This window comes from Eulemur rufifrons, chromosome 4 (genome assembly GCF_041146395.1).
Source record: "Eulemur rufifrons isolate Redbay chromosome 4, OSU_ERuf_1, whole genome shotgun sequence".
In the NCBI taxonomy this organism is placed as follows: Eukaryota; Metazoa; Chordata; class Mammalia; order Primates; family Lemuridae; genus Eulemur; species Eulemur rufifrons.
The window spans coordinates 61,947,215-61,974,259 of record NC_090986.1 but is presented as its reverse complement, the minus strand read 5'-3'; the positions used below and the strand labels follow the sequence as shown (position 1 = coordinate 61,974,259).

At 44.8% G+C, this 27,045-nt stretch overlaps 1 protein-coding gene across 1 annotated transcript; it reads right to left on the bottom strand.

The window, feature by feature from the left end:
- Window positions 1-1,906: 1,906 nt before the first annotated feature.
- Window positions 1,907-17,308, bottom strand: SERP2 (stress associated endoplasmic reticulum protein family member 2). The gene is made up of 3 exons (XM_069467223.1): window positions 17,225-17,308; window positions 11,667-11,739; window positions 1,907-2,126 (listed from the first exon to the last, which is right to left on the bottom strand). The coding sequence occupies exons 1-3, from the start codon at window positions 17,306-17,308 to the stop codon at window positions 2,068-2,070; spliced, it is 216 nt and encodes a 71-aa protein (XP_069323324.1). The 3' UTR covers window positions 1,907-2,067.
- Window positions 17,309-27,045: the final 9,737 nt, after the last annotated feature.

The following is a 27,045-nucleotide window of genomic DNA, read 5'->3' as shown; positions in this document are numbered from 1 at the left end:
TGCTGACAGATGCATCTCCAGCCCTGACTTCCCTGCGCTCTAGCGTACCTTCCCCACCTAACTGCCATCTACACTTGGGTGGCTCAAAGGCACCCAGACTCAACAGGGCCTTCCCATGGTCTCTTTGCACTGCCAAGATTGGATCATTATCCTCCACTTTGCACGTAAACCCAAAACACCAGAGTCCTGCCTGACACCTCCACTCAGTAACCAAGACCTGTGGATTTGCCCCACGAATCTTGGGGTTATGCACCCTTCTTTCCAGCCCCCCAGAACCACCCTTGTTCAAGTTACTGTCATCCTTCCTCAGGCCCCTCCGAGGACCTCTACTCTTGCTTTTCTTCAATCCTTTCTCCATACAGTAGCTAGATCATCCTTTAAATAAAAGCAAATAATATGGTGTCACCCCTGTGTTTAAAACACATCAGAAGCTCCCTATTGCCCAATCCTATGAGGGCTCCGTAACCTGCCTATCCCAGCCCCCGTGCACTGGTTAGGTTCATCTAGCTTCGCTCTTCCCCTTGCTTGGGGTGCTCCCTCAGGTCTTCAAAAGCTCCCTGTTGTGACTACGGGATTTTTACACGTGCCATTCTTTCTGTCTGAAATAATTCTTCCTCTACCCAACCCTGTTCCCTAGCTTCCTTCATAACCCAAAAGTTCTTTCTTCAGAGAAACCTTCTTTGACCACCTGGAACAGAGGTTCTCAAACTTGAGAGTGCATCACTGTCTCCCTGGGATGTGTTAAAACACAGATGCTGGATACCCCTCCCCTCCTGAGTTTCTTAGGTAGGGACTGACAATTGTGATTCCAGCAAGTTCACAGGTGATGTTCATGTTGCTTGTCTAGGAACCACACTTTGAGAACCATTTCCCAAGAGCACTGTACGCTTTCACAGCCCTACGTGCCTCTCCTTCAAACGCTTTCAAGGCTGAAATTGACATGGTTTAGTGTGATTACTCGATTAACTCATCTTTCTTTCCCACTGGACTGTAAGCTCTAGGAGAACAGGGACTAGGTATGGCACAAAGTATTAAATAGATCCTCTGCAAATATTTATTGAATGACTGAAAGGTGAATGATTTCAAAGAGCACAGAGAAAAATACATTTTAAAAACCTCAACTGACTACTTTGTGAAACAAAAGGGTCTGCATCAAATGGCTACTTTTAGATCCAAATGTCCCAAGAGCTTAGTCCTCGAAGGAGGAGAAAAATCAAGACAGACCGTGAATTCCTAAAGGCCTGAAACTGGGTTATCCCAACTGGCTCTCACTCTGGGGACTGGCCCACCCCAGCTAAGAAGGAATGCCAGAAGGACACAGGGGTAACACGACAAGTGGGTCCAGTAGGAAACCGTTAGAAAGCTGGAATCCCGGCAGACATAGGAAGCTTCATGAAGCCACTTTTATTAAAAATAAATAGTTGATGATAAGAGAGATCAAGGGAGTTGCAAGAAGATAGATTAAGACAGGCCAGAGGAATGAATATGTTTTCAGAGGATAAGACAACCCTAGAAATCATAAAACTTTGATTATTTTTCATTAAAAAAAATAAAAAAGTATGGTCCCCCTGAGCAACAAGTTGAAACATTAGGAGACAAGACATTGCAAGGTGGATCAGTAAGCGAATAGAATCAGCACAAAGGAAGTCAAAGGCAAGATACCATTTTCTGATAGCTTCTCCAGAGATGGAGAAGAAGGAAAAAGAGATGCCAGAGACAGGCGAGGGCAAGAAGGTGCTGTTGACAACCAGATGTTATTAGCAAAGAATGCGAGGCCTTCTATCCACATTGAAATAGCAGAAGCACTCTTCTGAGTTAGAGCCTGTACACAGTCCCAAGTGCTCTACCAGGGCCCAGGGCAGAGGGTGGCACATAGCAAGGGAGGCCAAGGTCACCTTGAGTGAGCTGATGGCTGATGAGACGTCTTCTCCAGACTGTCCATCTCAGATCCTGAGGGAGGAGCTCCAGAGCAGGTGCACGGCCTCAGTCTCTCCTCCAGGGCCGTCCAGTTCCTCAGACATCCCACTTGCCAGTCTCAGCATGTGGGGGCAGTGACCTCTCTGGGTGTCACAGTTTCGAGAAAGTTCTGGCAGTCTCCAGGAAAGGCCAGTGTTTATGCGGTTGACCTGCAAGCATGGCGAATTCATGTCTGTCCTGGAGCAAGTGTCCAGAAAAGAGTAAGGTGAGTGGGGCACCAGTGGCCCAATCGAGAGGCAGATTGTGGTTGGGTCAAGACCCGGGATGGCTATACATCTGGAACGTCTGGGAAACTCACCTTTTCTGGCAGAAAAATGGGATGTTTTAACAGGAGCTCTTTTCAATACACGGTCATATGCTAAAGGCCTAAAGTTGGTGGAAAACTTTTGCTCTATAGTTACTTTTAGGGAAATAGTAAGAGAGAAGGAATTCAGGGTGCTAGAAAGCAGGTGGGTTTTGGAGTCTCAAAGGACTAGGTTTCGGTACTAGCTCTCTCAGTTTTTAGCTATGGGCCATTGGCAGATTTCCTCTAAGGACCCCAGTTGTGTGATCTGGAGAAATGAATGTAATAGCATCTTTGTAGGGATTATGTGACTAGAAGAGGAAATGTATGTATAAGGCCTGGCATTACAATAAATTGTTCCTCAAGAAATGGTAGCCAAAATAGTTATGTGCACAGATCTTGCTCACCCTCCACGGGCGAGTTTATAAATAGGTCTTTCTAGAGGTAGAGAAGAGGTTCCAGTTGTCCTTGCAGAGGTGACACCAGTGACCTGCTGGCTTACAAACCCTGTCCTCTGCCTGTCCAGGGGCAGCTGGTCTTGGTGCATGCAGGGTCCTCAGTATCTCGGAGCTTTGCTCCCCCACTACCAGTTTACTTGCCATTACAAAGCAAAGCCACCAAATGGGGCAACATTTTATCTTTCTTTCCTCGTAAGCATTCAGAACTTTGGCCAAACCTTCCCAGGGAGGTCGAGAGGTGAGGCAGCTGTGTGAGCAAGGCCACAGACATAATTACAGCAACAGCACACATTTACCAAACCATTACCAGGACTCCACGAAACGTTTCACACGCATCCGCTCAGCTAATGCTGAGGATCGACAGTCCTGAGGCTCCCAGGAGTGAGGTACCCACACTGTCCATCCTCTTTAAGAATGGGAGAGCTGACGTTTAGAGTGGGTATCGTATTATAATAACCTGGATGGGGCGGCACAGCCAGTAGGTGGTTTCAAACCCAGGGAATCTGGCCCTGAAGTTAGAGCTCTTAGCAACCGCATTAACTTCCCCTGTGACATGTGGACACGCTAATTTGGTGGCTTTCAACCAACACACCCCCAAATACAAACTTTCCTCATATCTTCTGTTCCTGGAAGATTGCAGAGAGCAGCTAGTAGTTCACAGAGGACAGTTTCTTAGCTGTTACAAAAGGCTCCATTCTGGTCCCTTAACCTTTGGGCTCAAAGACAGTTAACCACAAGACTGGTGGCCACACAGGGCCACACAGGGAGTAGAAGACAGAGAGCACCAAGAGGTGTGGCTCTTTGGCCTCCTGTGTGTCCCTGGCACATGCATGCCACTTAGTACCTTCCCTCTTCCACACCATCCTTAACCAAACAGCCAGTTTTAGAGAATACGGGAGTGTGGCCCTTCCAGAAATGGAGAGGCCTTCAGTGTGTCCACACAGGGAGAGAGTTGGACCATCTGAAACATGAGGCTGGGGCAGCAGGAGTTCGGGTCCTGCCAGGAACATCTCAGAGAATCACTTCTTCACATCTGCTCCGAAAAGGTTGTCCTGAAAAAGTACTTGTCTGTGACATGATCTCTCTTTCCCCAATCCCTCACCCTCCTGCGGGCAGAGTCCCTGGAGAATACAGTCTGTTAACTGACAGACAAAAGGAATGTCCCTGCCCAGAAACGGTGGAGCTACTCACAAGGGCTGGTGCCAGATAAACCTGGCGGGCCCTTTGCTGAAAGGCATTAACTCTGTAATAGCAGAGGGCAGCTCCGGCCCAGGCACAATTTCCTATTTGATGGGCAAAGACTGCCCAGACAAGAGAGTCGGATCATCTAGCAACACAGGGAGGTATGCACTAAACACACACACACACACACACACACACACAGACACGCGCGCACACACGCATACACAAACATGCATACACAAATACACACACAAACACAGAAACACACACACACATACCCCATTTCAACCAGAATAGCTGCTCTTTCATTTGTCTCCCTCTGATTTGAACAGAGTTCTGCAGCTTTAAAAAAGAAAAAAGGCTGAAACACCACTAGTCTAGATATTTTTGTTCTTAAAACACACAATATTTTTCTGATTATAAAAGTAATATATACGTATTGACAAATTGGAAACTATAGAAAATTATGAAGAAAATAACAGTCACTAGTTAATCCTATTACTCTAGAGGTTTCCCTTCAATGGAAATTCTTTTCAGTTTCAGGAATATCCAGGCTTCAGTAACCACTGAAATTCTCATATAATCTCTCATTAGGAAATGAATATCAGAGCTGGCCAGAGAGAGAGAGAAATGAAATGGAAATTAGCAATGCATGAGGGAGAGACAGTCTGAGGGAGGGAACTGGGGCCTGGCTGGTATTTAAGTTTCTTTCTAAGAATCAAAGGATGATGGGAATTAAATGGTGACTCCACAGATCTCCGTTGAAACTGTGACTGAAGGATGAAGGATGCAACTATGTTGCAAAGAGCACTGTTTCAGATTGCTGCTTCCTGTCAATGTACAGTATCATAACCAGGGCTCAGAAGAAGTAAATAATACTATGAGATCGCAAGAAACATACATATGCTGATTCTTAACAACAAAATTCTCTGAGCTAGCATATTAAGGAAACGACCTCATTTTACCAAGTCTAGAAGGCATCCAGTCAAAGAGGAAAACAGAAAACCCTGGACAATTGTCCTGTGAATGCCGTGGCACTAACATTATAAAAAGTTTAGGCCAGGGATAGCAAAGATGAGGACATGGCCATGCCGACCATACCATGCTCAGGACAGACATCACTAATCAACTGCAGCCCACTTCCCCATTGGGTCTTGGTGTAGCCTGAGAATCCTTCTCCATAAGGCACTTTAAAGAGCTGAGGACAAAAGGGAGAGGCAAAACCCAGGGGTGAGCACGAGCGGCAGAGACTGGTCCATGAATGGTCTGGGGAAGCACACCACGCCTGCAAGTGTCTCGTGAAGATAGCAGTTGGCGTATCTACGTGACAGCATCTTTGTGGGGAAACAGTCTCAGACAGACATTGCGGATCACGGTTGTCTCTGAGTCTCGAGATAAAAAACAAGCACTCTTCAGAAGCTATCCAATAGTTCTTCAAAGAAGCAGGCTTCAAAACCCGGGACTGGCAGAGCCAGGATGAGCTGTTTATCTGGAGAGAGGTCTCCCTGCCTGCAGAAATGGGAGATAAGGCTTTTATGAAAAGGGCAGAGAGAAAAAGCAAAGTCTCCTAAGGGGGCACCTCAGTCCCTTGGACTTCAATGTGGATCTGGGTCCTGGGAGATCAGGTGGAGACAAATGCAGCCGGTTAGAGAGGCTCAAGCAAAACAAAATCCCAGCTATGGCTTGAACAAGAAGTTTCTACTCCACTCCCACTGCTTCACTTGATGAAAGAAGAAAAAAAGAAAGAAAAAAAAAAGAAAAAAAGAAAAGAAGTTTCTGGCCTATTTGGGATAATAATCTGAGGGGAGGTATTTGATTGAGAAACAGTTTTTGATTTCTCACATAATCTTTATAATATTAATAACAGACAGGACGGTTACCAAATTAAACAAAATGAAACAAGACAAGACATGGCCCTGAGATGTTCTAATTGGATAATATCATATCTCAAAAGAATACACTGTTCCCAAAACTTTTGCATCGTACAAAGTAAACGTCTATAGCAAAACAGCGGTAAATTAGGGTTGCTTTAAGGAAATAAAACTGACATTTTTTTTTTCTGATATTCGTTCTACCTAAAGTACAAACTGCTCTTCATTGATTTTGGTGTGCATGTTGGTGTTCCTCCTTCCTGTGTGGGGAAGACTTGAATGCTTTATCATATGGCAGAACAGTCTCGGGCACCCCCAAGTGTTATCACTGAAATTGCTCACACCCAGCCGGGGAGTACAGAGGCAGGGCCCGAGGCTTTCTGATAGATTAAGACCAACGTGAGAGGCTGAGTCTGCCAATTAAATGCCAGCCTGGGAATATGAAAGGCGTGTGGAGTTGAAGCGCCCCATAGCACGGCCGACAGTCCCATGGTGCCACCGTCTCCCACGAGGGCTGCAAGGACAGAGGTGGTGGTTACCGTGGCTGCAGGTTTTGCGCTTGCTACGGGGCCAGCACCTAGATCCCCAGAACCACTCAGTGTCAGGACAACCTTGGAGGTTGTCTTATTATCCCTGTTTTCTTGATAAGGAAATCAATACAGAGAGAGTAAGTAACTTACTTATCCAAGGTCATTCAGCTGACAAAGTGAATCCAGGCTCTGAACCCACACCTGGGCAGATTCCAACACTATCCTCCCCTCTGGGGCCTTTATCCCATTACTGCCAACTGGTAAGTTTTTAAAGAAGTCCCTTGCCTAACAGACCTTTGGCAAACATGGGAAGTGGAAATTGACTTACCTTAAAGAGGGTGTATTTATATAACCTGCCCACGCTCCTTCTCTCAGGCAGAATGTTCTAGAGGTTACCATCAAGCATGAGCAGGGCTGGGCTGTGCTGGGATCTGGGAGGCCTGGAGCAGTCCCAGGAGGTCCGTGACTCCCATCTGGTTTCCCAATGTTGGGAGAGGCATTCCCTGGGTGGGTGTTTGTGCCAGGGGTCTCTGGGTGCCTAGACTGTCCCCTCACTGTTCTCCTGGTCCTTCTTCCTTCCTTTTCGTTATCTCGATCTTATCAGCACCATAGGCATGAAAGGCACGTGCAGAGAATGAGGAAGGCCACAGAAAAGAAGCTGAGAAGCATGCATGGCTCGAGTGACCACGGTGACACGTGACTCCCCAGAGTCAAGGGGTCCTGTAGACTCTTTACAGGCTTGTTAACCTGTTTTTCCACATAAAAATGGAGTGTAGGGAGACCAATAAGTGGGCATACACTTAAATGGCAAGTTTTACCAGCCCAAATTCCTTCCCAGAATATAGCTAGAGAAACAGATAAAATGCGCTTTCCTTACTACCTGCCTGCCTGAGTATTTATACACGCTGGGTACACCGGCACTATTTCTAAAGCCAGCACCTCACCCAGCCAATCGTCAATGAGAAAAGTGGGTTAATAGAGTAAGGTAATGAAAGCGAGTGAGACTTTCAAGAGATTCAGACCAACGAGCAGCATCTTCATTAATATTAGAAGATTTCCCCTTTTTCTTTAGTGTCTGTATAAAAATATAGAAAATAAGAGTAAACAACCCCATGAACTCAAAGAAGATCAGATGACCGCCAAGGTCTCACTGGGACTTGGTAAATGCAGCTTGGGCCTGTCATAGGGGTATATCTTGCTGGAAGGAGAGAGAACTAATAGAGAGGGACAGGAAGGAGGTGGGAAATCCCACAAGAGCCTCCAGTGTACCTGCAGGTATAACAGGCTGCAGACGGTCAGGCAGATGCGAGACCTAGGGGGCCTCCCGTACTTTGGATTACAATCTGGAACAGAGGCCAGACAGACCAGTGAGGACGGCTTCAGCTATCCTAGCGCCTACAAGAAGGCCTGTTGCCTAAAGCAGGGCACCTGGTAAATCGGCTGCACTGGAGAAAATCACGTACTTTTAGATGTGGAGAACCGGTAGCTGCTCACGGCCTCTGACCCTAACGAGGGGGAGACTCCAGAGGGATGGTGGGCTCTTCGAGATGAAACGAATCGTGACTAATTCCAGCGAGGTGGCAACAGGGACAGATCTAAAGGAGCTATTGTGTTTTTCATGACATGTTCTGTTTAGAAAAGGATGTGTACAAAGATAGAAGGAAGGGCACAGTACCAAGGACAAACTCAGAAGAGTGACACATTTCTGTGAGAACAGTGCCTGACTGGAGCTGAGGCTTGCAAAAAAAAAAAAAAAAATGCTAAAGTTGGCAAAAAAAAAAAAGAGTGGTGGTGCATTATTTTTGTTATGACTGAAAAAGGGATGAGACCCACTGCTCAGGGTCACGGTAGCATATTAACAGAGGATAGAGAAAGTGAGATGATTTGACTCCCGTTTGATGCCTAACCTCTTCATAAAGCAAAATAGTCGTCTAACTAGAAAGACTCAAAGCAGCATCATTAAACGAGCCCTGGACACTAAGGGACGGGGGCTGTGATACAGCAGTAAGTGGTGGGTCCTCTCAGCCCCTTTTGTCCAAGTCTCCCGACCCTGCAGGCTCACATCCTCAGGCCGGGACAAGCCTGCAGAGAGGACGACAGAGCCAATGTGCTTGATCCCTGAGAAACTACTGCAGACTGGAGAGTTCCGAAAGACCGTTGTCAGCAAATGTCCCAATTTATAAGGCAAGATATACTTTCTGCTATACGGACCAGTAAGTCCGGCAAAATTTAGTTTTAGAACCATATAATAGTTCTTTAAGCCTTTCAGAAAAGAAGAGATGAATTTTAAGAACTAGCATGGATTTGAGAAAAAGACACAGGACCAAATGACTGTATTGGCTTTTTACCTTATAGGCAGGCTCAGACTGGGGAAGGCCACAGTTACTGTGTATCTTGAAGCCAAAAAAGAAACAAATATCGGCTCTGTATCTATCCAGACCCTTGACAGTACAGGCACACGATCTCTGGGCTCGGAGATCCCTGTAGCTGTGGACATTCCGAACCTCTTACAGTCTTGAGCCCACGTGCTATCTGCAGCCACCGTGCCTTTGCCACAGTGTTCCCTCATGTGGAGTTACCTTCCTTCCACCCTCTGTCTGGCTGTTTGTGTATTAAACAGCACTTCCTCTTGGAAACTTTCTCTTCCACCGAATATGATTTAGAAGTCCCTTATCTATGCTGGCCAAGCACTCCGAGCTCTCTGCTTGTCACTGTGGAAATGCCCTTTCCCTGGGCTACAACTGACAGCTTCCTCATCTGCCTCCCTCAGCACCTGCAAGTTCCCCAGGGGGACTGGATTTCTGGATTTCCAAAGCCCAGCACTGTGCGGCACAGAGGGGACCCTAGAGACATGATGAGTGTTTGAATGAGTTTTGCCTAGAGGTTCAAAGTCAACCTGAAAGAGGTTGTCTCTAATTGTGTTCTGTGGGCTTCTCTAAGTCTAGACTTTTATCAATGGCTTGACGGAATAATACACTTTCAGAAAGTACAAAGCTGAGAAAGAAGACAATTAGATCAAAAGCTCAAGGTTCAAGATTCAGCAATCTATAGACTGGTCATAAAGCCTGAAAACATAGATAACTTTTTTAGTATAAGTTTTTTTTTTTTTTCCTTGATTTTCCTGTGGCATGCTAATGGCACAGTTTTATTTGTTTGCTTTATTTTGTTTAGGATGAAAATCAGAGACATACCATCTGAGGCAATGCATCGCAAATGAATATGTAGGTACCAATGGAAATGTTGCATTAATGTACCATATCCATTGCAACTTTGTACAATGCTTTCAACTATGCATTGCCAATGAAGGACAGTACACTGACTGTATCACGTAATGTCACTGACCATATTGTATATTATAATGTAACATCAGTAAGCTACTTATTTTAATATGTTTATGTTTCCAAACTTTATGAACACTCTGCAGTTAAAAATCTCACAACCAACAATAACATTTTAATAGAAATAATCATGAAGCTCTTATATAAGGGCAATTAGCAATCTACAGTATGCGGAATATCTGGCTTTATCCATCCATCCATCCATCCATCCATCTGTCCTTCCACCGATTCATCCATTCATCCATACTGAGCATTCACTATGTGCTAAATACTATATTTGGATCTACAAATTTAGTGGAAAATAAACACTGCCTCCCCTGAGCTTACATCCTGGTGGAGGGAAATAGATAATAAATAAATAATTGCAAATGTATATGAGGCCCATGAGTAAAATAAAACAACATGTGATGGGGACAGGGAGACCTTGGGATAAGGGGGTATGCAGATGCATCTCTGAGGCTGCAGGAAGTTTAGTAAGGAAGAGCTCGTGGGGCCTGGCTGGCCACCAGCTCTATGTGAGTCAAGGATGTGTGCGACTGTTCAAAGTAACTGCAAGTCTGGGTCATATGAGCAAAAGCAGAGTGGTGGGTGAAATCAAGGGCAGTGACAATCCTACTGTCTCTGTGGTGGTCACACCACTTCTAGACCAGCTGTTACAGTGGCAAGTGCTACACTTTAAGGGAGTCATTGAGCGTATCCAGAATAAGGGTCTAGAAACCACATCTTAAGAGGCAACGGTGGAAGAACTAGGAAAGTTTAGTTTTCAGAAGAAACCACCAGGCAGTCATCTTTAAAATATCTGAAGAGTCAAGATGCTCAGAAGATAATGAGTCCATTCTGTGTTATACTAGGAGTCCAGACCTGAACTACTGAGAAGACAGCATAGTGTAGTTCAAAATAAGAGAGACATTTCCAACAGCATTAGAGCTATACAGAAATGGAATAGGGTTTTTGAAGAAGTGAGCACCCCATCCTCAGAAGTATTCAAACAGAGATTAGGCAAACATCTGTTAAAAATAGTGATGAGGGAATTCCTACACTGGGCAAAAGATTTCTTTCAAGAACACATCTTTGGGAATGAGGTAAAGCTTTATTTCTTTGAGTGGAAGATTTTCTCATCTTGGAATGCCAAATCATCTTTAAAATATTTGAGCCATGAGCAACAATAACGCCAAGCACTTCAGATCCCCTCTTCCTTCTAAGAGCTTCTGTTTCCACGGAAGTGTGATCTCTTGAAGATCAAAGGAATTGATCTATCTTTAGTCATGGGCTTCTCTTGTCATTGGGACAGAGGATGTCTTCCAGGGAGGCCTAAGCCTGAGCAGGAAGATGTGGACTTCTTGCCTTCCCTGCCCTGAGCAACAGTGAGATCATGGAGGACAGGAACCCTGCAGGTGTACCCCGTAGTTAGAAGTGGCCTCCACTCACTGGTATTTCTGAGACCCAATACACGGGGACCAGGCACCATGCCAAGGCTCCCAACAACAGCATTTAACTAGAAACAACTGCATGATGCTTTTGCTCATCTCCCTCGTGACTGTGTGTACGTGTGTGTTTGCATGTGTTTAAGTAAAGCTCTCTGAACTTGTGTATCAGGTGACTTGAGGCTCAGGTCAAAGGTTCAGTTCTACCCAGGAGTTCACAGAACTTTCTCTGGAAAGGCATAAGGCCGCTCCCTTGCTCTGGAATGTGGATTTATCTCAGGCAGACAGGTGCTCCACTTTCTGTTCTAATGCCCTTTTTAGGCTCTGTCTTCACACACAGGCTTAACTGACCTCTATAGTGTAGAAGGCAATTTAATTGCTCAGTATAATCGTTTTATGATTATGATTTGATAGTGTATGAACTCTGTCCTACTCATATTTGGAATAGAAACTAAATCAAAACCCAGTCAGATTAAGGCTTAAGGCCGTGATAAACTTGAATTTCAGACCAATATGTTTTTCATCTATTTACTTTGTGAACAAAACGTGTTTTTGGAAGTACAGGGGAGAACATGGGATATAAGTTCAGAGAAACACCCATACCTGAGCCACAGACAACAAAAACAAACAGTGCCAACAGCCATGGTCCTACAGGATATTTCTCTTCTTGTGGCCTCTAAAAGGGAATGGGAAAAGTAAGATTAGGTTCATCGATTCAATAAACATTTATTGAGTACTACAGGCATCGTGCATGGTACTGGGGAGCTGAGAACGAGACAGACTTGTTCTCAACCCTCAGTGGGCAGACAGAGACGAATAAAGTCAATTATAAAGGATTGAAATAGGTTTGCAAAATCTATCAATAACCTTATAACTTTATTAAAGCCCTTGTAACTGAATGAACTTGGTGGTCTTAAATATTCGGGGGACAGACAGAGTATAAAGACATAAACCAATATAGTGATTTTGGAGCCAAAATAGTATTAATGATTGCTTCCATTTGTTGAATGCATGCTCTATGTCAGGCACTAGACTAGGCAGTCTACAACCATTATCTCTAGCATGCACGACTCTGTGCAAGGCAAGTATTATTATTTCTATTTTGAAGTTGAGAAACTGAGGCTCAAAGTTTGTTAACTTGAGCAAGAGCTGGGATTCAAATTTAGGTCTGCTTTTTTACAGAGCCTGGGGAGTTTTCCATGAATAGATTCCTGTTTAATTCCCGCATCTGTGAATTCCAAGCAGGATCAGAGGAGCACAGATATTTTCTCAAAATCTTCTATATACTAAAAAAATTAGGAAGTGAGTCAAATGGAAATCCTTGGAACAACAGAAGCACCACAGCACCCGTGAATGGATATGAGTAAAGCAAAATTTGCAAAAAAGCTCTGACGAAGCTTGCACTTGGGAGAAGTCTCCGCATTCTCTGGGAAGCAGAAGGGGACTAGTGAATCCACACAAATGTAGCCCTGCATGCCTCCTGCTCTTCTCAAACCAAAAGCACAGACATAGTAAGAATGTCCCACCACAGCACCACTAGGTCTATTTGCAGGTAGGGCTTGGCCCTTTTAAACCAAACCAATTAATGCAACAACAATTTTCTGAGAGACGTATCAAAAAAGCAGTCAATTTCTCAAATAAAAAGGGAGAAGAAAGAGAGCGAAAAAAAGGCAGAGGACTCACTACTTATTTTCTCATGAGCCTGAGCAAAAAACAGTGTGTATTCAATATAATTTAAAGAGCTCTCACATACACACAAAAAGAAAACCATGTTGGTAGAGCAGCCATATTGACAAATGTTTATCTGTGGTTGAAATCATAAAATGTGATTTCAGATTTCAATGAAATGTTGTTGACATTTTAAAATTACTTTTGACATTATAAAATATGGGCTAAAAAGTATGTTCATATCCATATGCATATGACAGCTATGCATTCAGACTGATTGGTATGTAATATTAGTGTTTCAAAAAAATGAGTGGTGGACAGGTGCGGTGGCTCACGCCTATAATCCCAGCACTTTGGGAAGCCAAGGTGGGAGGATCACTTGAGGCCACAAGTTCGAGACCAGCCTGGGCAACATAGTAAGACCCTGTCTCTACAAAAAGTAAAAAAAAAAAAAAAAAAAAAAATTAGCTGGGTTTGGTGGCGTGTACCTGTAGTCCCAGATACTCGGGAGGATCCCTTGAGCCCAGGAGTTTGAGACTGCAGTGCACTGTACCTCTCAGTGCACTCCAGCCTGGGTGACAGAGTAAGACTCTGTCTCTAAAAATAAAATAAATAAAAAGCCAGAAAAAGAGTGGTGCTGTCATCAAGGATGTAATTTTCTGAAATGTTGAGCAAGTTGTAATAAAATTTCTAATAATAAAATAGCATAATCTTCCCTGGATTTTCATTGCAGTTGCTTTCCTATAAAATTTATCATATATTAAAACTGCAAAACCTATGATGTGTTGTATTTATATATAAAATCAAGTTAAGTTCTAGGCTCATGTAAATAAAAATTGGCATTTCACCTAAAAAAAAAAAACCCTTATTTCATTATAGATAAGTCAACAAAATTCTTGAGTTCTCAGCTTACCTGTTACATTCTTAGAGAGCTTTCCCTTTTTGACCTCACTTGGGTTCACCTGTCACTTGTATGGCCATGTACTTTTTCTTGATAGCATTTGTCACAGTTTGTAGGTCTATATTTATTCCTGTGATAATGCGTTTGATATCTGTCTCTCCATGAGACTGCAGATCCCACAAGGGCAGGGACTATGTCTCGTTCATGTAATCAATGTATAGAAATGCCTGGCACAAAACTTAAATATAGGAGATGATAAATGTTCATTGAACAACAAATAAGCATACAAAGTTCCATTAAATATGATTTTTAAGGTCAGGTAAACGCAGGGTCTAGGAAGAATATTGTCTTTTTATTAATACTTCCTAATTGGTGTAGGGTTATGAAGATTTCTCTTACTAGAAAAGAATGGATTAAAGTGTCAATGGCAGGTAGACTTTGACTAAGGATTAAAACCATTCACTTCTCTGTCCTTGACAAGCATTTATCTACCACCACTTAAATGCCGGCAGGTCACACTGCAAGGGAATCAGTGGCTGCTCTTGGCCAGACAAGGACAAAATCAGTCTTAAATAACTGCATAAGATAACTATGCCAGGCCAAGTTCAGATCAAGGAAATAACAGAGATATTAAATAAAGTTACCTGAGCAAAGTGTGACATTTACCCTTCCCACCTGCTTCCACCACCTCCTTCCTAACAATTTGTCATTCTTGCCCAGAAACCAATTCTGTTGCCATGGTCCCATTAACGCCATATAAAAAATTCATCTTAGCTCAGTTTTCAGCAAAGCCAACAAGTGTATTCAGAAGCCTATAAATGAATTATTGGCCTAGCACAGATACCAAATGGAGTCCTTTATTTTTCATTTGCAGAAAAACAGATTATCAGCACACAGAGCTTGGAGTATATAACACAAAAAGCTTTTGAATGACATTCTCCAGTGAATCGACATTATTTGGGAACTGTAGCTGATCATAATACCAATATGTCCTTTTTTGACAGCTTTGGGTTACTATTTTTTGGAGAGAGTGTCCAGCACAATCCCAATTCACATAAACCTGACTCTATTGCTGAGAAAGGTAAGTAAAGCAGTAGCAATTCTGCAAACAACATAGTTTACTTCAAACAGGAGTTTGCCACTTTCTGAGCCTCCAAAATGTCAGGGAATTGCTTTCCCTGTGATAAGATACCAGAAGGGTAACTCAGAACTCTGAAACTTAAGTTTCTCCTTCATTTTGGAGAAGTTACTACTGTATAATCACAAAATGATTATTCCATTTCTCTGTTTCTTGGATTAACATGCTATCTGGGAAAATAATATTGATTTACCCCTAAGCTGTTAGCTAACAATGAAATACTGAAGCATCTGCATACAATTAAAGGACCATTAGTCTGAATTTTCAGTTGGAATCTACACATATGTTTCCATTTACTGAATTTCATCCTGAATAAGTGATCTTTTGCAAGTTACTTGTATCAAAGTATAATCATGTTTGACTTATAAATGGGAAAATTAGATTTAGAATTTATAGAGTTTCTTTTTGAAAGAGAATTTCATTTTTCTTTTTGGATGCTGATTCATTTACAATAAAGTTAACCAAAAACCCCTCCAACCAATTCAAAGCAAACATTTATTGTGGCTTAATTTGGAAAGCTTTTATTACAAATTCAGTTGGGCCATTTAAAAACCCCCATAGGCGCCAGGCACTTTTGGAGGGCCCACCTCATAGTGTATCAAAACCTATTAAAGTGCACTCATACTGCACATTAAATATAATTTAAACATAGCTCTGAAAGTTGAGTTGACTTGAATGGCAGGTGACTGGTTACATTTTCTAAATATTTAAACAGTGTTTTCCGATTTTTTCCATTTTCTTTTCTTATTTTGGAGCCAATACTTTTTGTTTTCGGTCCCAAATATTTTCTAGTGGTCTTGCAAAGCTAGAGGTGGCAGACACTGAGTCTACAGAGCCTAATGGATAAAACAGCCCTGAAAATTAGCTCTTGTTTTCCTGTTACTTTTGCAGTTAGATAAGTTGTCAACTGACATCTGACAACAGAACTCTGGTTCTTTAGTTCATTAAAAGGAGCCACGCGACTAGATATTTTCACTATGTCAGCTAGTAGGTCTGATACCTTGAGAAAGAAGAATTGATCTCCTAGGGATATAAAATCCTGCGTGCCTTAACATCCCTTATAAATTGTTTTGCAATGTCAATTTGGGCAGCAATTTTCTTTCCGGGTAAAAATAAACAGGGAAAACATAGTTCTACATGTACATGAAAAAAAAAAAATGGTTCCAATTTGATGGCACATTGGCATTTTGCTTCCCTATCACAACTAAATGATCTAATTGCTAAATGAGAGAGGTTTAAGGATTACTTAAGCCTGGAGCTGTGTATGTAGCTCTGAGTAGAGTTGAGTTTGATCTTAAGGTTTCTCTGCCATAATACTGCTTGGTTTTGCAAGAATTCCAGCGTGATCATTACAGATCCAGCTTTTTGCTCAGTTAATCAAACCAGCATAATTTCTTTGGCTAAACGGAATTGCTTGATCAAATCTGCAAGCTTTTTCAGCCAAACCCCACGCTTCAGCTGGATTTCCACTTAACCGAATGGGATAATAGATCCCAGGCGCCTTTGCTCACAGACTTGGAGGCTGACTCTGCCCAACAACCCGTCCAACTCATGCCTTTGAATGTCCAAAGTCTCAGGCCTCGCATTTTCTGATGAAGGGAATCTGCTGTGCTAAAAGAAACCCCTGAGCATAGGCACAGGTTTTACCTACAAGTCCAGTTGTAAAGCTTTAATCAACAGTTCTCGGGCACAGATCGCTTGGCAACAAACTGGTCTCTGAAATTATACCGTCAGAATGAGCCTGAGCTCACAGGGTGGGGGAAGAGTAATGTTGCACGTAGATTTAGCCCGGGGGCAGCGGAAGGCCTCACTGGAAAAGAAGGGGAAAAAGAGGGGAATGGGGTCCGATTCCCACTCCCCACTTTGAGCCCTTTCAACTTCTCCAGGGAGATCATCACAAAGGGGCTGGAAAGAAAACCTTATCGTTGTGTGCGTCTGTTGGGGAGGGAGGACAGGGGTGGAGTCTGGGAGGGGGAGATAACAAGCGGTCTCCATTTACCCATTCAATCATTCATTCTTTCAACAAACGTTCTAGCACCTATTAGGTTCCAGGCCCTGTGCCATGCAGTTGGCTTAATTGGCCCCTAAGGATGTGGCTTTCCGTCTTTCCCACGGACCAAGAAGGCCGGCTTCTCTCCTGTGGTGGGGGGTGGGGGGCTCCTGGCGCCTCCACGGTAGCCCAGGCACCCACTCCCAGCGGGGCCACGACCAACCAGCGCCCTCTCCGCCCACGAGGGCGCCCAGAAGCCCGCGCCGCCCTGGGCCGGGCTCCCAGCCCGGACTCTGCAGGCCCCGGGGGGCGGGCCGGGCGGCGGGAGCGGAGCAGGGCGGGGAGGAGAGGGAAAGGAGGGGAGGGTGGGGAGGGGAGGCTGTCCCTGCAGCGCGGCCCGCTCGCCCGGCCCCGCCCCCGCCCGGCGCTGCCCGCTCGGCCGGCCGGCGCCGCCCCCGCCTTACCAGGGTTTTGGCTACGTTCCCCCTCTGGGTGATGTTTTTGCTGTGCTTCTCATTAGCCATCCGGATCCGCTGTTTGGCCACCATGGCTTGAGCGCTCCGCAATGCTCCCACCTGTAAGGATCCCCCCGCGTTAGCCCCTGCGACAGGGCCGCGCGCGTCCCGCCGAGGGCCCGCGGCCCGCCCCGGGCGCTGCAGGTGGCACAACGCGGCCGCGAACCCCGCGCACCAGGTTCCCCGAGCCCCCGCGAGCCGGCTCCAGAGAGAGGCCAGAGCCCGGACGGAAGTAATCTCTCCTCTCAGGAAACCCTCTCCGACTTCCTCGCCATCCTTCCGGTCCCCCCAGCTACCTACCCAGCGCGGCCACCGAGGCAGGCGCGGCCGCGCGTCCTCCCGCACCGACCGGCCGGAGCGCAGCGCGCCGAGCCGCTGGGGCGGCCCCGCGAGTCACGGTCCGGCGGCAGAACGCGGCCGGGCCGAGGGTTCGGGCGGCAGCGGCGTTTGTGAGCGCGTGGGGGGCGGGGGCGCGGGACCCAGCCAGGCCCCGCCAAGGCTCCAGGCCTGGCCGCCCGGTCTCCCCGCACCGCCGCCGCCCGGACGAGGGCTGGTCCTCGAGAGACAAGCAGAATCAGACCAGACCCCGTAAAGGCGCCTCCCTTTAGAGAAGGGGTCTGGGGAAGGCCACCACGCTAGGGCACCCCACTGCGAGACCTTTCTTGAGGGCTGCACAATAGGCTGCTTTGTAAGATGCCGAGAGGAGACTCGAAGCCGGATCCCCTGCGGGATGGGGTGGGGTGCGAGGATGGAGTTGGAACAGGCCTTCTTGCCTTGGTAGTTGTGGGGCTTACACTGGAAGATGGGTCAGCGACACATAGGAGCCAAACATGCAGGAAGGATGAAGAGGTCCTGGGCCTGCAGCCCAGGCCGGATTTGGTGGTCACTGCCCAAAGCTGAAGCTTTGACCAGCCTTGACTCCCCACCCGCCCGGGGCAGCTTGGACCTCCCTCCAGCCACCCTTGTCCCTAGGGGTCTGAGTGTGGACTCCCGGGCTGAAGTGGGCATTTTCCTATAGCGTTTATATGCCTTCCAGACGCTGGTATGACGGCTCTTCAGATTGCCTAGTGGGGGGGACGGGAAGGGGTTCAGTTACCCACTTTTCCACATGTTGAACACATTGGCGTTAGCTGTTAGAAGCTCAGAAGAGTGGAGCGGAAGAAAAGAGGGAACTCGACCTGGAGGATTTGGGGCAGTGGGAAGTGGCCAACCAGGGTGTCCGCGGAGACAAGGGCTGGCACCCCTGGTGTGGGGAAGAAACACTGTGGCCTTCGTCCAGCTCTGGCTGATGCACCTCCAGCCCTTCTCCTGTAGCCGTGGGTGGCTGGGTTTCCACAGGGGTTTGTGTGGGTAAAATCCCCCACGTCCATGGCAAGTTAGGGACACTTCTAGAAGCTGGTCCCTCCCGACTCCCACACACCCTTCTATTCATTCAAGCTTCAGCACACGCTGTTCTGGGGGCTGCTTGGTGTGACCCGGACGGAATTACCTAAGATCATTGGTGTGTCTTCAGGCCATTCCTTTTTCTCCTCTACGGGTCGGTTCAGTTTGAATCAAGCTTCCACTGGTCTGTTAACTGTTAGCACCAACATCACCACCATGATCTCAGGACTACAAATCAGGTCTGCCCAACTCCAGTTTCATGCTTTTAGTAACTGCTGGCTTTTCAGCACTGGGGGCATTCCTACCTCAGTGACACCTGCTGAGCCTGGCTGTGGCCTAAGGCCAGAAGGTTCCTCTGTCTGACTCACTCTTCTCAGATCACGTCCGAATGCCTGGGCAGGAGGCAGAGGCAGATTCTCACCAGAGTTGAGTGGAGGCTTGGCTCTGAGGGACATTAAGGAAAAGGTGGTGACAGAGATACTTTTCCCTCTGCACCTTCTAGGGGACAAATGTTCTTAACTGAGAAGAAGCCTGCCTTCCCACAGCCTCCGGCAAGATGTCTTGTTTGGGAAAAAATTATTTATTGACTCTTAAGGCCTACTTGTTTCTGACCAAGTTTACTCCTTTTTCCTGCTGTACTTCACTTTTACAGCACTTTTAATTGGTTTGTTTTAATTATAAATACACTGCATACTCCCAGTAAATAGTCAAACAGAAATAGGACATAAAGGGAAAATAAAGGTCTCCCTTTCCTTGTCTCTTCCCTCTCTTCAAAATTCCCATGGTTCCAGGTTGCCCTTCCAGTGTTTTCTATACATAGACAAGAGTATCTGTATATTCCTTTCTAAAAACCAAATGGAGTCATGCTGTGCAAACTGTTCTGCCACTTGCTCCTTTCCCTTAATTTATTGACAATATTATCATATCTCTCATATCCTACCTCTTTCTTTTTGTAGTTGCATTTCTGTCCCATGGTAATATGTTGAACTATTGGAGGATAGTTAGTTCCAGTTTTTTTTTTTTTTTTTTTGTGATTGCCAACTATGCTGCAGTGAATATCCCTATACATTTATCTTCATGTACTTGTACAAGGACGTCTGTGTCTGCTATTGTGAAATATATATTTGGTTGGAGTCCTTGCTCCCTGACATAAAGCTCCTAAAATCCTTGGAATCTCCATAGTGATGAAAGTGTCTTTTGTATGCTAATGAGATGATGGGTGGCTGGGGGACCCCAGATAGCTTCCCTGGGGGGGCTGGTCACCAGAAAGACCAGGGCATGATTAGAGAGTTGGGACTTTAAGGGAGGAGAGAGGAGCTGAAGGTTGAATCGACCCCAGTGGCCAGTGGTTTCATAGGTCATGCCTACATAACAAAGCCTATAAAAGCCCAAAAGGTCTGGGTTAGGGGAGCTTCTGGGTAGCAGAACACGTGGTTCCTGGAGGGTGGCAGGCTCAGAGGGGGCGTGGACGCTCCGCACCCTGTCCCACATACCTTGCCCTGTGCATCTCTTCTATGTGGTGGTTCATCGATACCGTTTGTAACATCCTTTATTATAAATGAGTAAGCAGAAGTAAAGTGTTTTTTTGCCTGCATTCTGTGAGCCGCTCTAGCAAATCAGTCCAACCAAGATGGGGGTTGTGGGAACCGCGATTTACAGCCAGTGGGTCAGAGGCATAGGTCACAACCTACTGCTTGTGATTGGCATCTGAAGTGGGGGGCGGTCCTGTGGGACTGAACCCTGAACCTGTGCTATCTCCAGGTGGATGGTGTCGGAATTGAATTGAATTAGGACGCCCAGCTGGTATCCACTGCAGAATCGCTTGGCGTGTGGGAAAACAACCCCCATAAGTCTGGTGTCAGAAGTGTTGTGTTTGCCGTGTGAGCGAAGTGTTGTGTTTGCTGTGTAAGCGTAGGGAAAACACTTTATTTCTACATCACAGCACTGTGCAATTGGATTCCTGGAAGTGAAATGACTGCAACTTTTTATGTCTTTGGTTGGAGGTACTGGCTGTTTTTTGGATGAAGAAAGCTCGTGCTGAGACCACCCCTGCTTTTGTCCTCCTAGTCAGGCTGGCTCCTCTGTGGTCTCGGTCAGTTGACTGCCTGGAGGGCTTTACTGCCTGAGTATAGTCTTCCAGCACCCATCCTGTCCCTTCCTCCACTCAGCCTCCAAACCCTTCCACAGGGGGCTGGGGCCAAGGGCCAAAGCTATGTCCCTGGAGTTCCAGAGTCCCCACCAGAGTAGGAAGAGCAAAGCCTGGAGTCGTCTTGCTCTTTTGCGGACTTGGAGGGGAGTGGAGACTTGATCCAGAGTCGAAAGGTCCCCTGGCTTAATCCTTGCTGGCACAGGAATTTCATGACATGCCAGTAGCACGTAGTGCTCAACCACAACTGCTAAAATTGCCATGAGTAAAGTGCCAGAAAACTGCTAACTGTTAAAATTTCATTTTGGCTGGTAATTTTTTCAGCCTTCAGAGCAAAAATTCCTAAAAAGCCTATGTACATTCATTGTAAATGTGCCCCACTTGGGGCACTGGATTTGTGACCGCAGAGACTGGGTTTTACTCATATTTATAAATGATGTATTATCAAAGCATACAGATGCTGTACTATTGAACTGTGATGTGGCGGACACCTGTCATTTTTCTGTGGCTGACCAGCATGCAAACTTCCTTCCTATGGGAGTCTTTCCTGTGGGACCTTCTCTCCCACTCTGGAGCACAAGGGGACAGACACTTGGTCTCCCAACCCCTGACAACTAGGACTTCGACCTGTGACCCAACTTGGCCAGTCACATTCTCGTGTTTGGAACTTTGAATCTTGATCAAATGATAAAAAGACAAAGGGACAAGTTAAACTTCGTGTTGGTGGCTGAGTCCCGGAGGCAGGCAGTGTCTAGCAGTCAAGGTGGTGGAACCAGTGGTGGTATCCTTTTTATTCTGTGTACCTGCAATCCTTACGATAAATTATTCTTCTGCTTCCATTGGCCAGAGTTTGTGTTGTTTACAACCAAGAAGTCTGACTCATGCATATGAAAACAAACAAAAAGCCAGAATGTCCTCCTTTGTCATTTCCCCTTCCAGATCTGGAAAGATTGTCGTGTCACTTGAAGCCTTCAGACATTGTTAGCCAGTGGCTTCTCTTCAACTTATCTCACCAAGGGGAACCGAGTATAGGGGCCTTGGTGACAGGTGCTGTGGGTGGCCACATCTCAATTATGGACGGGAAGTGGTTGACAGACACACCCTGTGTAAATAAAACCAGCAGATCACCAACTACAAATGAATACTTTCTCCTTATCCAAACCATTTCCAGTACTGCTAGAGAAGAGGAAAATTTGGCAAATCTCAAATCATTTCTTTTTGTACATACTACTTACATTCTGGTGGAAATGTTTATGAGAGTGTCTCAGTAGTGGGCAGAGAAAAATAAGAAAGTTTACCACCAGTGTCATCTGCTGCATGCATTGGAATCAACTCAATGCACTAGATTATGATTTTATGGAATCATGCTATATTGTAACTGTAAGGAAACTCATTCATTCATTAGTTTGGTATTCATTGAGTTCAATGGTTGCTAGAAGACTTTCTGCTTTAGGGAGCTCTTAGTTTTCCAGCGGGGATGCATAAGTAAATATTGTGAGATTGCCCTAATTCCACAAATAAGTAAAAGCCTCAGAATTGCAGAGGAATTGTAGCAGAGCTGAAAGCAAAATTGAGACCTCTCAACTTCTCATTTTTCTCAAGAGAAACTTTAGCAGGTAAACTTGAGTGGGAGCCAGAGTAACAGGGCTCCCCCCAAGGCTGAACTTTGGAGTAGCTTATACATGCACAAAAAATAAATCTGTATCTCTCTCACACACACACCTGCACACCTGCACACACACAGCAGAACAAAGATAAACTACATTTCAGACCCCACAGGCTTGAACTTTGGTCCATAAATGGTGGCACAAGACAGACTTTAGCCATTATGATAGTTTTACAATTCCTTGACCCTAGAGGTGATCAGATTAAGCTTTGAAATGCAAGATGTGATTACCCATCTTGAGTCTGTAATTGCCTCGCCACATCTGTTATTAACAGCAGTAAAACCATTGTATCCCGAAGGAAAAAAAACACACCCTGCTACAGTACTTTCCCTAATGACCTCCCATGGCAATTCACTCACAAGTGAAGAGATGAGAGGTGCTTCCACATGTTTGAGCTCAAGCTGTGGCCACGTCCCTGCTAAAATGTCATCAGTTATTTCAGCACAAAGCCACCTTGTTTCTGTTCAATCAGGTGCATCTTTTTAATGGCTGGAAGAGTTTCCTGGCAGGGAAGAAATAACAACATCAGTAATCATTATTATTTTATTTTATTTTATTTTTGAGACAGAGTCTGGCTCTGTTGCCCGGGCTAGAGTGCCATGGCGTCAGCCTAGCTCACAGCAACCTCAAACTCCTGGGCTCAAGCGATCCTCCTGCCTCAGCCTCCCGAGTAGCTGGGACTATAGGCATGCGCCACCATGCCAGGCTAATTTTTTCTGTATATATTCTTAGTTGTCCATATAATTTCTTTTCTAGTTTTAGTAGAGATGGGGGTCTCGCACTTGCTCAGGCTGGTCTCGAACTCCTGAGCTCAAACGATCCACCCGCCTGGGCCTCCCAGAGTGCTAGGATTACAGGTGTGAGCCACCATGCCCGGCCAACATCAGTAATCATATTTAGCACTGTCTGAGCATTTTCTCAGTGCCAAACACTTCACCTGCACTTTCTCTCACTTCTTCTTACCCTGTAAGTACGTGGATTCTGAAAACAGACAAATCCTGGCTCCTCCACGTATTAGTTTATGATATAAGTCTCTTTCGTCATCTATAAAATGGGGATGATAGCAACGATACTTACTAGACAAGGTTGTTTTGAGATTAGGTAGAATAATCCTTGTTAAAAGCATTAATTTAAGCACAGAGCCTGGGTCCATGGCAACCACTTAATAAATATCAGCTACCACTATTATTGTCATCTCCATTTTACCACTGAGGAAACAGATTTACAAAAGTTAAGTAACTTGCCCAAGGAAGGTCAAAACAAATGAGCCATAGTCCCTGACCACACCACCATACCAAAGGAGTATAGAGAAAAGTAGGTCTCCCTCATCCCTGATCCTGAATTCAAAGCAACCCCTGTTACTACTTCTGCGTGTCTATGTATATTCAAGCATGTATGCATAATACATTTTCGACATATATACATATATGCTCATTTATGTATATGTTAAAAAGCTCTTTACAAAATCCTTTTAATCTCTTAAAAATCTCATATAGTATTCTATTACTCAATATAACCTGTATCTTATTTTTGTTTTTGTATTTTTTTTACTTAATATTTCATGGAGATTGATCCATATCATCGCATCTAGACCTATTTAATTCTTTTAAAACGACTGCATTGGTATTGCATTGTATATAGAGACCATAATTAATTCAACCAATCAGCTATTGATGAATATTTAGGTTGTTTAAGATTTTTGCTACCTCACATCAACAAATAGCCTTGTATATGTGTTTTTGCAAAGATGCATGCATATATCTATTGAAGAGCTTTTTAGATATATATATATATATATATATATATATATAATTCACTGAGTCAAAATTATGTGCCAAATTATCCTCTAGAGTGGTTTCTCAATTTATACTCCCTCCATAATATATGTGAGTGTGGTCAGGCTATTTTTTTGTAGTTGTGTGACATTGGATAAGCATTCCTGGGTAAGTAGTATTACTTCTTTCTGTTTCTTTATAAAAAGTTTACAGTTAGATTGAATGCTATGCTTATGAGGCCAGGGTCATGAATTTGTCCACTAAGTGGTCGATTAGCTTTGCCGTATCCAGGTTAGTTCTTTCTGCAGTCTCTGAGTCACAGTAGGAACCAGAGGAGACATGGACAGATATGAAATGGACTGTAAGCTTCTTCAAGTTCTAGACCAACTGTATGCATCATGTAGTATGCCCGGAGGCCAGTGTGATGACATAAAAACTGAAAGGATTTTCAGGGGGCATTCAGGTATTAATTACACTAAATCTATTCAGTGGTTTATGTAGTTCGTATTTCATTCATTCAGGGATGTCAACTCGTGTTAGATACACAAAGCAGGTTCACACTTCAAGCTGTAACCCAGGCATCTAAAATAGATAACAATCTAAACCCTCATTTAATTGCCTATGTTATTTTCGTCTGATCTAAATAAAGAGTTAAATTACCATTTTAAATACATTAACATACATGTTTTATGGAGTCAATTAACTTATTCCTCATTGTAGTTGTTATTTTTATCTCTGTCAAGTCCAATTTAAAGCAAAGTCCAGTCCTTTACGACAACTTCATCACAAAGTTACTCAGGAGGAGCTGCACAGGTGCTCAGGAATGCTAAGGGCCTTTCCAAATGCCAGCAAATTAAACCTAGCATCGCAGCTTCTAAAAATTTTGGAGACCTGTCACATCCAATATACTGTAAAAGGATTTTGTAAAGAGCTTATTGGCAGTGATGCGTATGGATTAGTAAACCATCTGCAGAAAGCCCTGATGTTTGCAGGGAACTGTTTTGACCAAGACCACAGCAACTTTTTAATCACACAGTATTCCTGGGCGGTTATGCACTCGGGGAGCTCTGGGCCACTCTGGTTTTCTCAGCTTCATCCGGGTAGATCTGCTTGCTATGCAGGGGTTTCCCTAAAGTTGTTAAATATCGAAATGAAACCTGAGCCAGGGTCAGGAAATAGGTGGGGACTAGGAAGAGGAAGCTTTTAAGGGACCTCCACCATAGAAAGGAGCATTAGGACCCTCATGTCAGCTGGAAATTCAAGCCTGAGGCCAGAGCCATGGTCCCTCTCCCACAGCAGACATGCACACTCATTTCGTCTGGGAGCAGAAATCAGGAAAGAGCCCATCTGTGGGAAGAAAGGAAGTGATTCAGAGCAGTGGGCGATCATCAGCACTAAGCCGATTCCCAGGAATCCCTCTAAGCATGATATTGGGTGTGTGGTTTAAGCTGCCCTTTGACTCCAGAGCTCTTTGTCCAAATGTGACAAAATACCAGCAAAGGGTGACAGGTGCTACAGCCTCCACCCTTGGGTCGGGCCTCAGGGGAATAGTGTGAATTCCTTCTGGCAGATAGGCAGAGTGTTCTATTGTCCACGTTTCAAGGCATTTTACAGGGCTTAATTAGTCAATCCCCACACCACCCTGCTGGGAGATAGGTCAGTGTTATTATTATTCCAGGTTTTCAGCTGAGAAACCAGCACACAGATGGTGACTGCTACAGAATTTCTATATAGGAGGGCCTTAAAGGGACGACAATCTCATTAGCAGTGGGGCAGCGTGGACAGTGGCAGGGCTATGTTTTGAAGTTGTGTTTGCATAGCACTTTTTATAAACTTGAGAAAACCTCAACTGTGCCCAACTCCTCCAATCACTGCGTTCTTGGCACCACCATTGCTCACGGGACATGACTTTGCCCATGTAGGTGTTGGGTAACGGTGAGGGTTGCCTGGCTCCTTTGCTCACTGCCAGGACTCCCCGTTTGACAATCTAGGACCCCTCCTGCTTCACAGACTCATGGCACCTCAGGGTTGAAAAGGACCAGGGAGATTAACCAGTCTAGCTCCACATTAAAAGTGATGCAAAGGAACCAGAAGATAGAAAAACTAATCATGGTGGTTGCTTGGTGACTGAGAGTGATGATTTCCATATGCAAAAACCATACTCTGAATCTGAGTGTGTGGTGTGTGTGTGTGTGTGTGTGTGTGAGTGTGTAAAGAGGGGGCTCATTTTCTGCTGATGTCTCTATCATTTTGATAATATGTAGAATGCAATTAAAATGAATTTCTTCATTTTAACACAGCTAATTATAATCCTCTAGTAGAAGTCGTACACACTGTTTGGCAGTTAAAGGAAAAAAGTCTAGAAGGAAGAAAATATGACTGGTTGGACTGAGGGTTTTTTGTTCTTTGGCTCTGGAGGAGTAGAAAATATGTTTCTTTCAGATGAATTAGGGTTCGTGTTAGCATTACTGGTTTAATAAGAAATGTTCCCAAATTCACTTACAAGCCTGGTTCTCCAGGAAGCTCCATGATCGATTCCATCCAAACTCTGCTTCCCTGAGCACTTTGGGGCTCCATCTGGCCTTTAGTCCTTTGCCATCACTGGACTACCTGAGTGTATTCACTTGGTTTGTATTTGCATGATCTGCTTTCCTTTTCTGCAGCCGTGGTCCCTGTGGCACTTTTCCCAGTGTTGAATAGACATTTCAAAGGTGGGGACATTCAGGCTGTGGACTTGTGATTAGCAAAATTGTCGTATGTTGAGATGGTGTTACCTGAGTAGACGTCCAGCATTTTGAC

Bases quoted from the DNA above. Each gene is read 5' to 3' on its own strand.
- SERP2 (XM_069467223.1), bottom strand. From the start codon at position 17,308: ATGGTGGCCAAACAGCGGATCCGGATGGCTAATGAGAAGCACAGCAAA. The intron at 11,740-17,224 runs GTAAGGCGGGGG...ATTCCCTTTTAG, and splicing joins GGAACGTAGCCAAAACCCTG to AGGCCACAAGAAGAGAAATA. The intron at 2,127-11,666 runs GTATGGGTGTTT...CCATGCTTGCAG, and splicing joins TTTTGTTGTCTGTGGCTCAG to GTCAACCGCATAAACACTGG.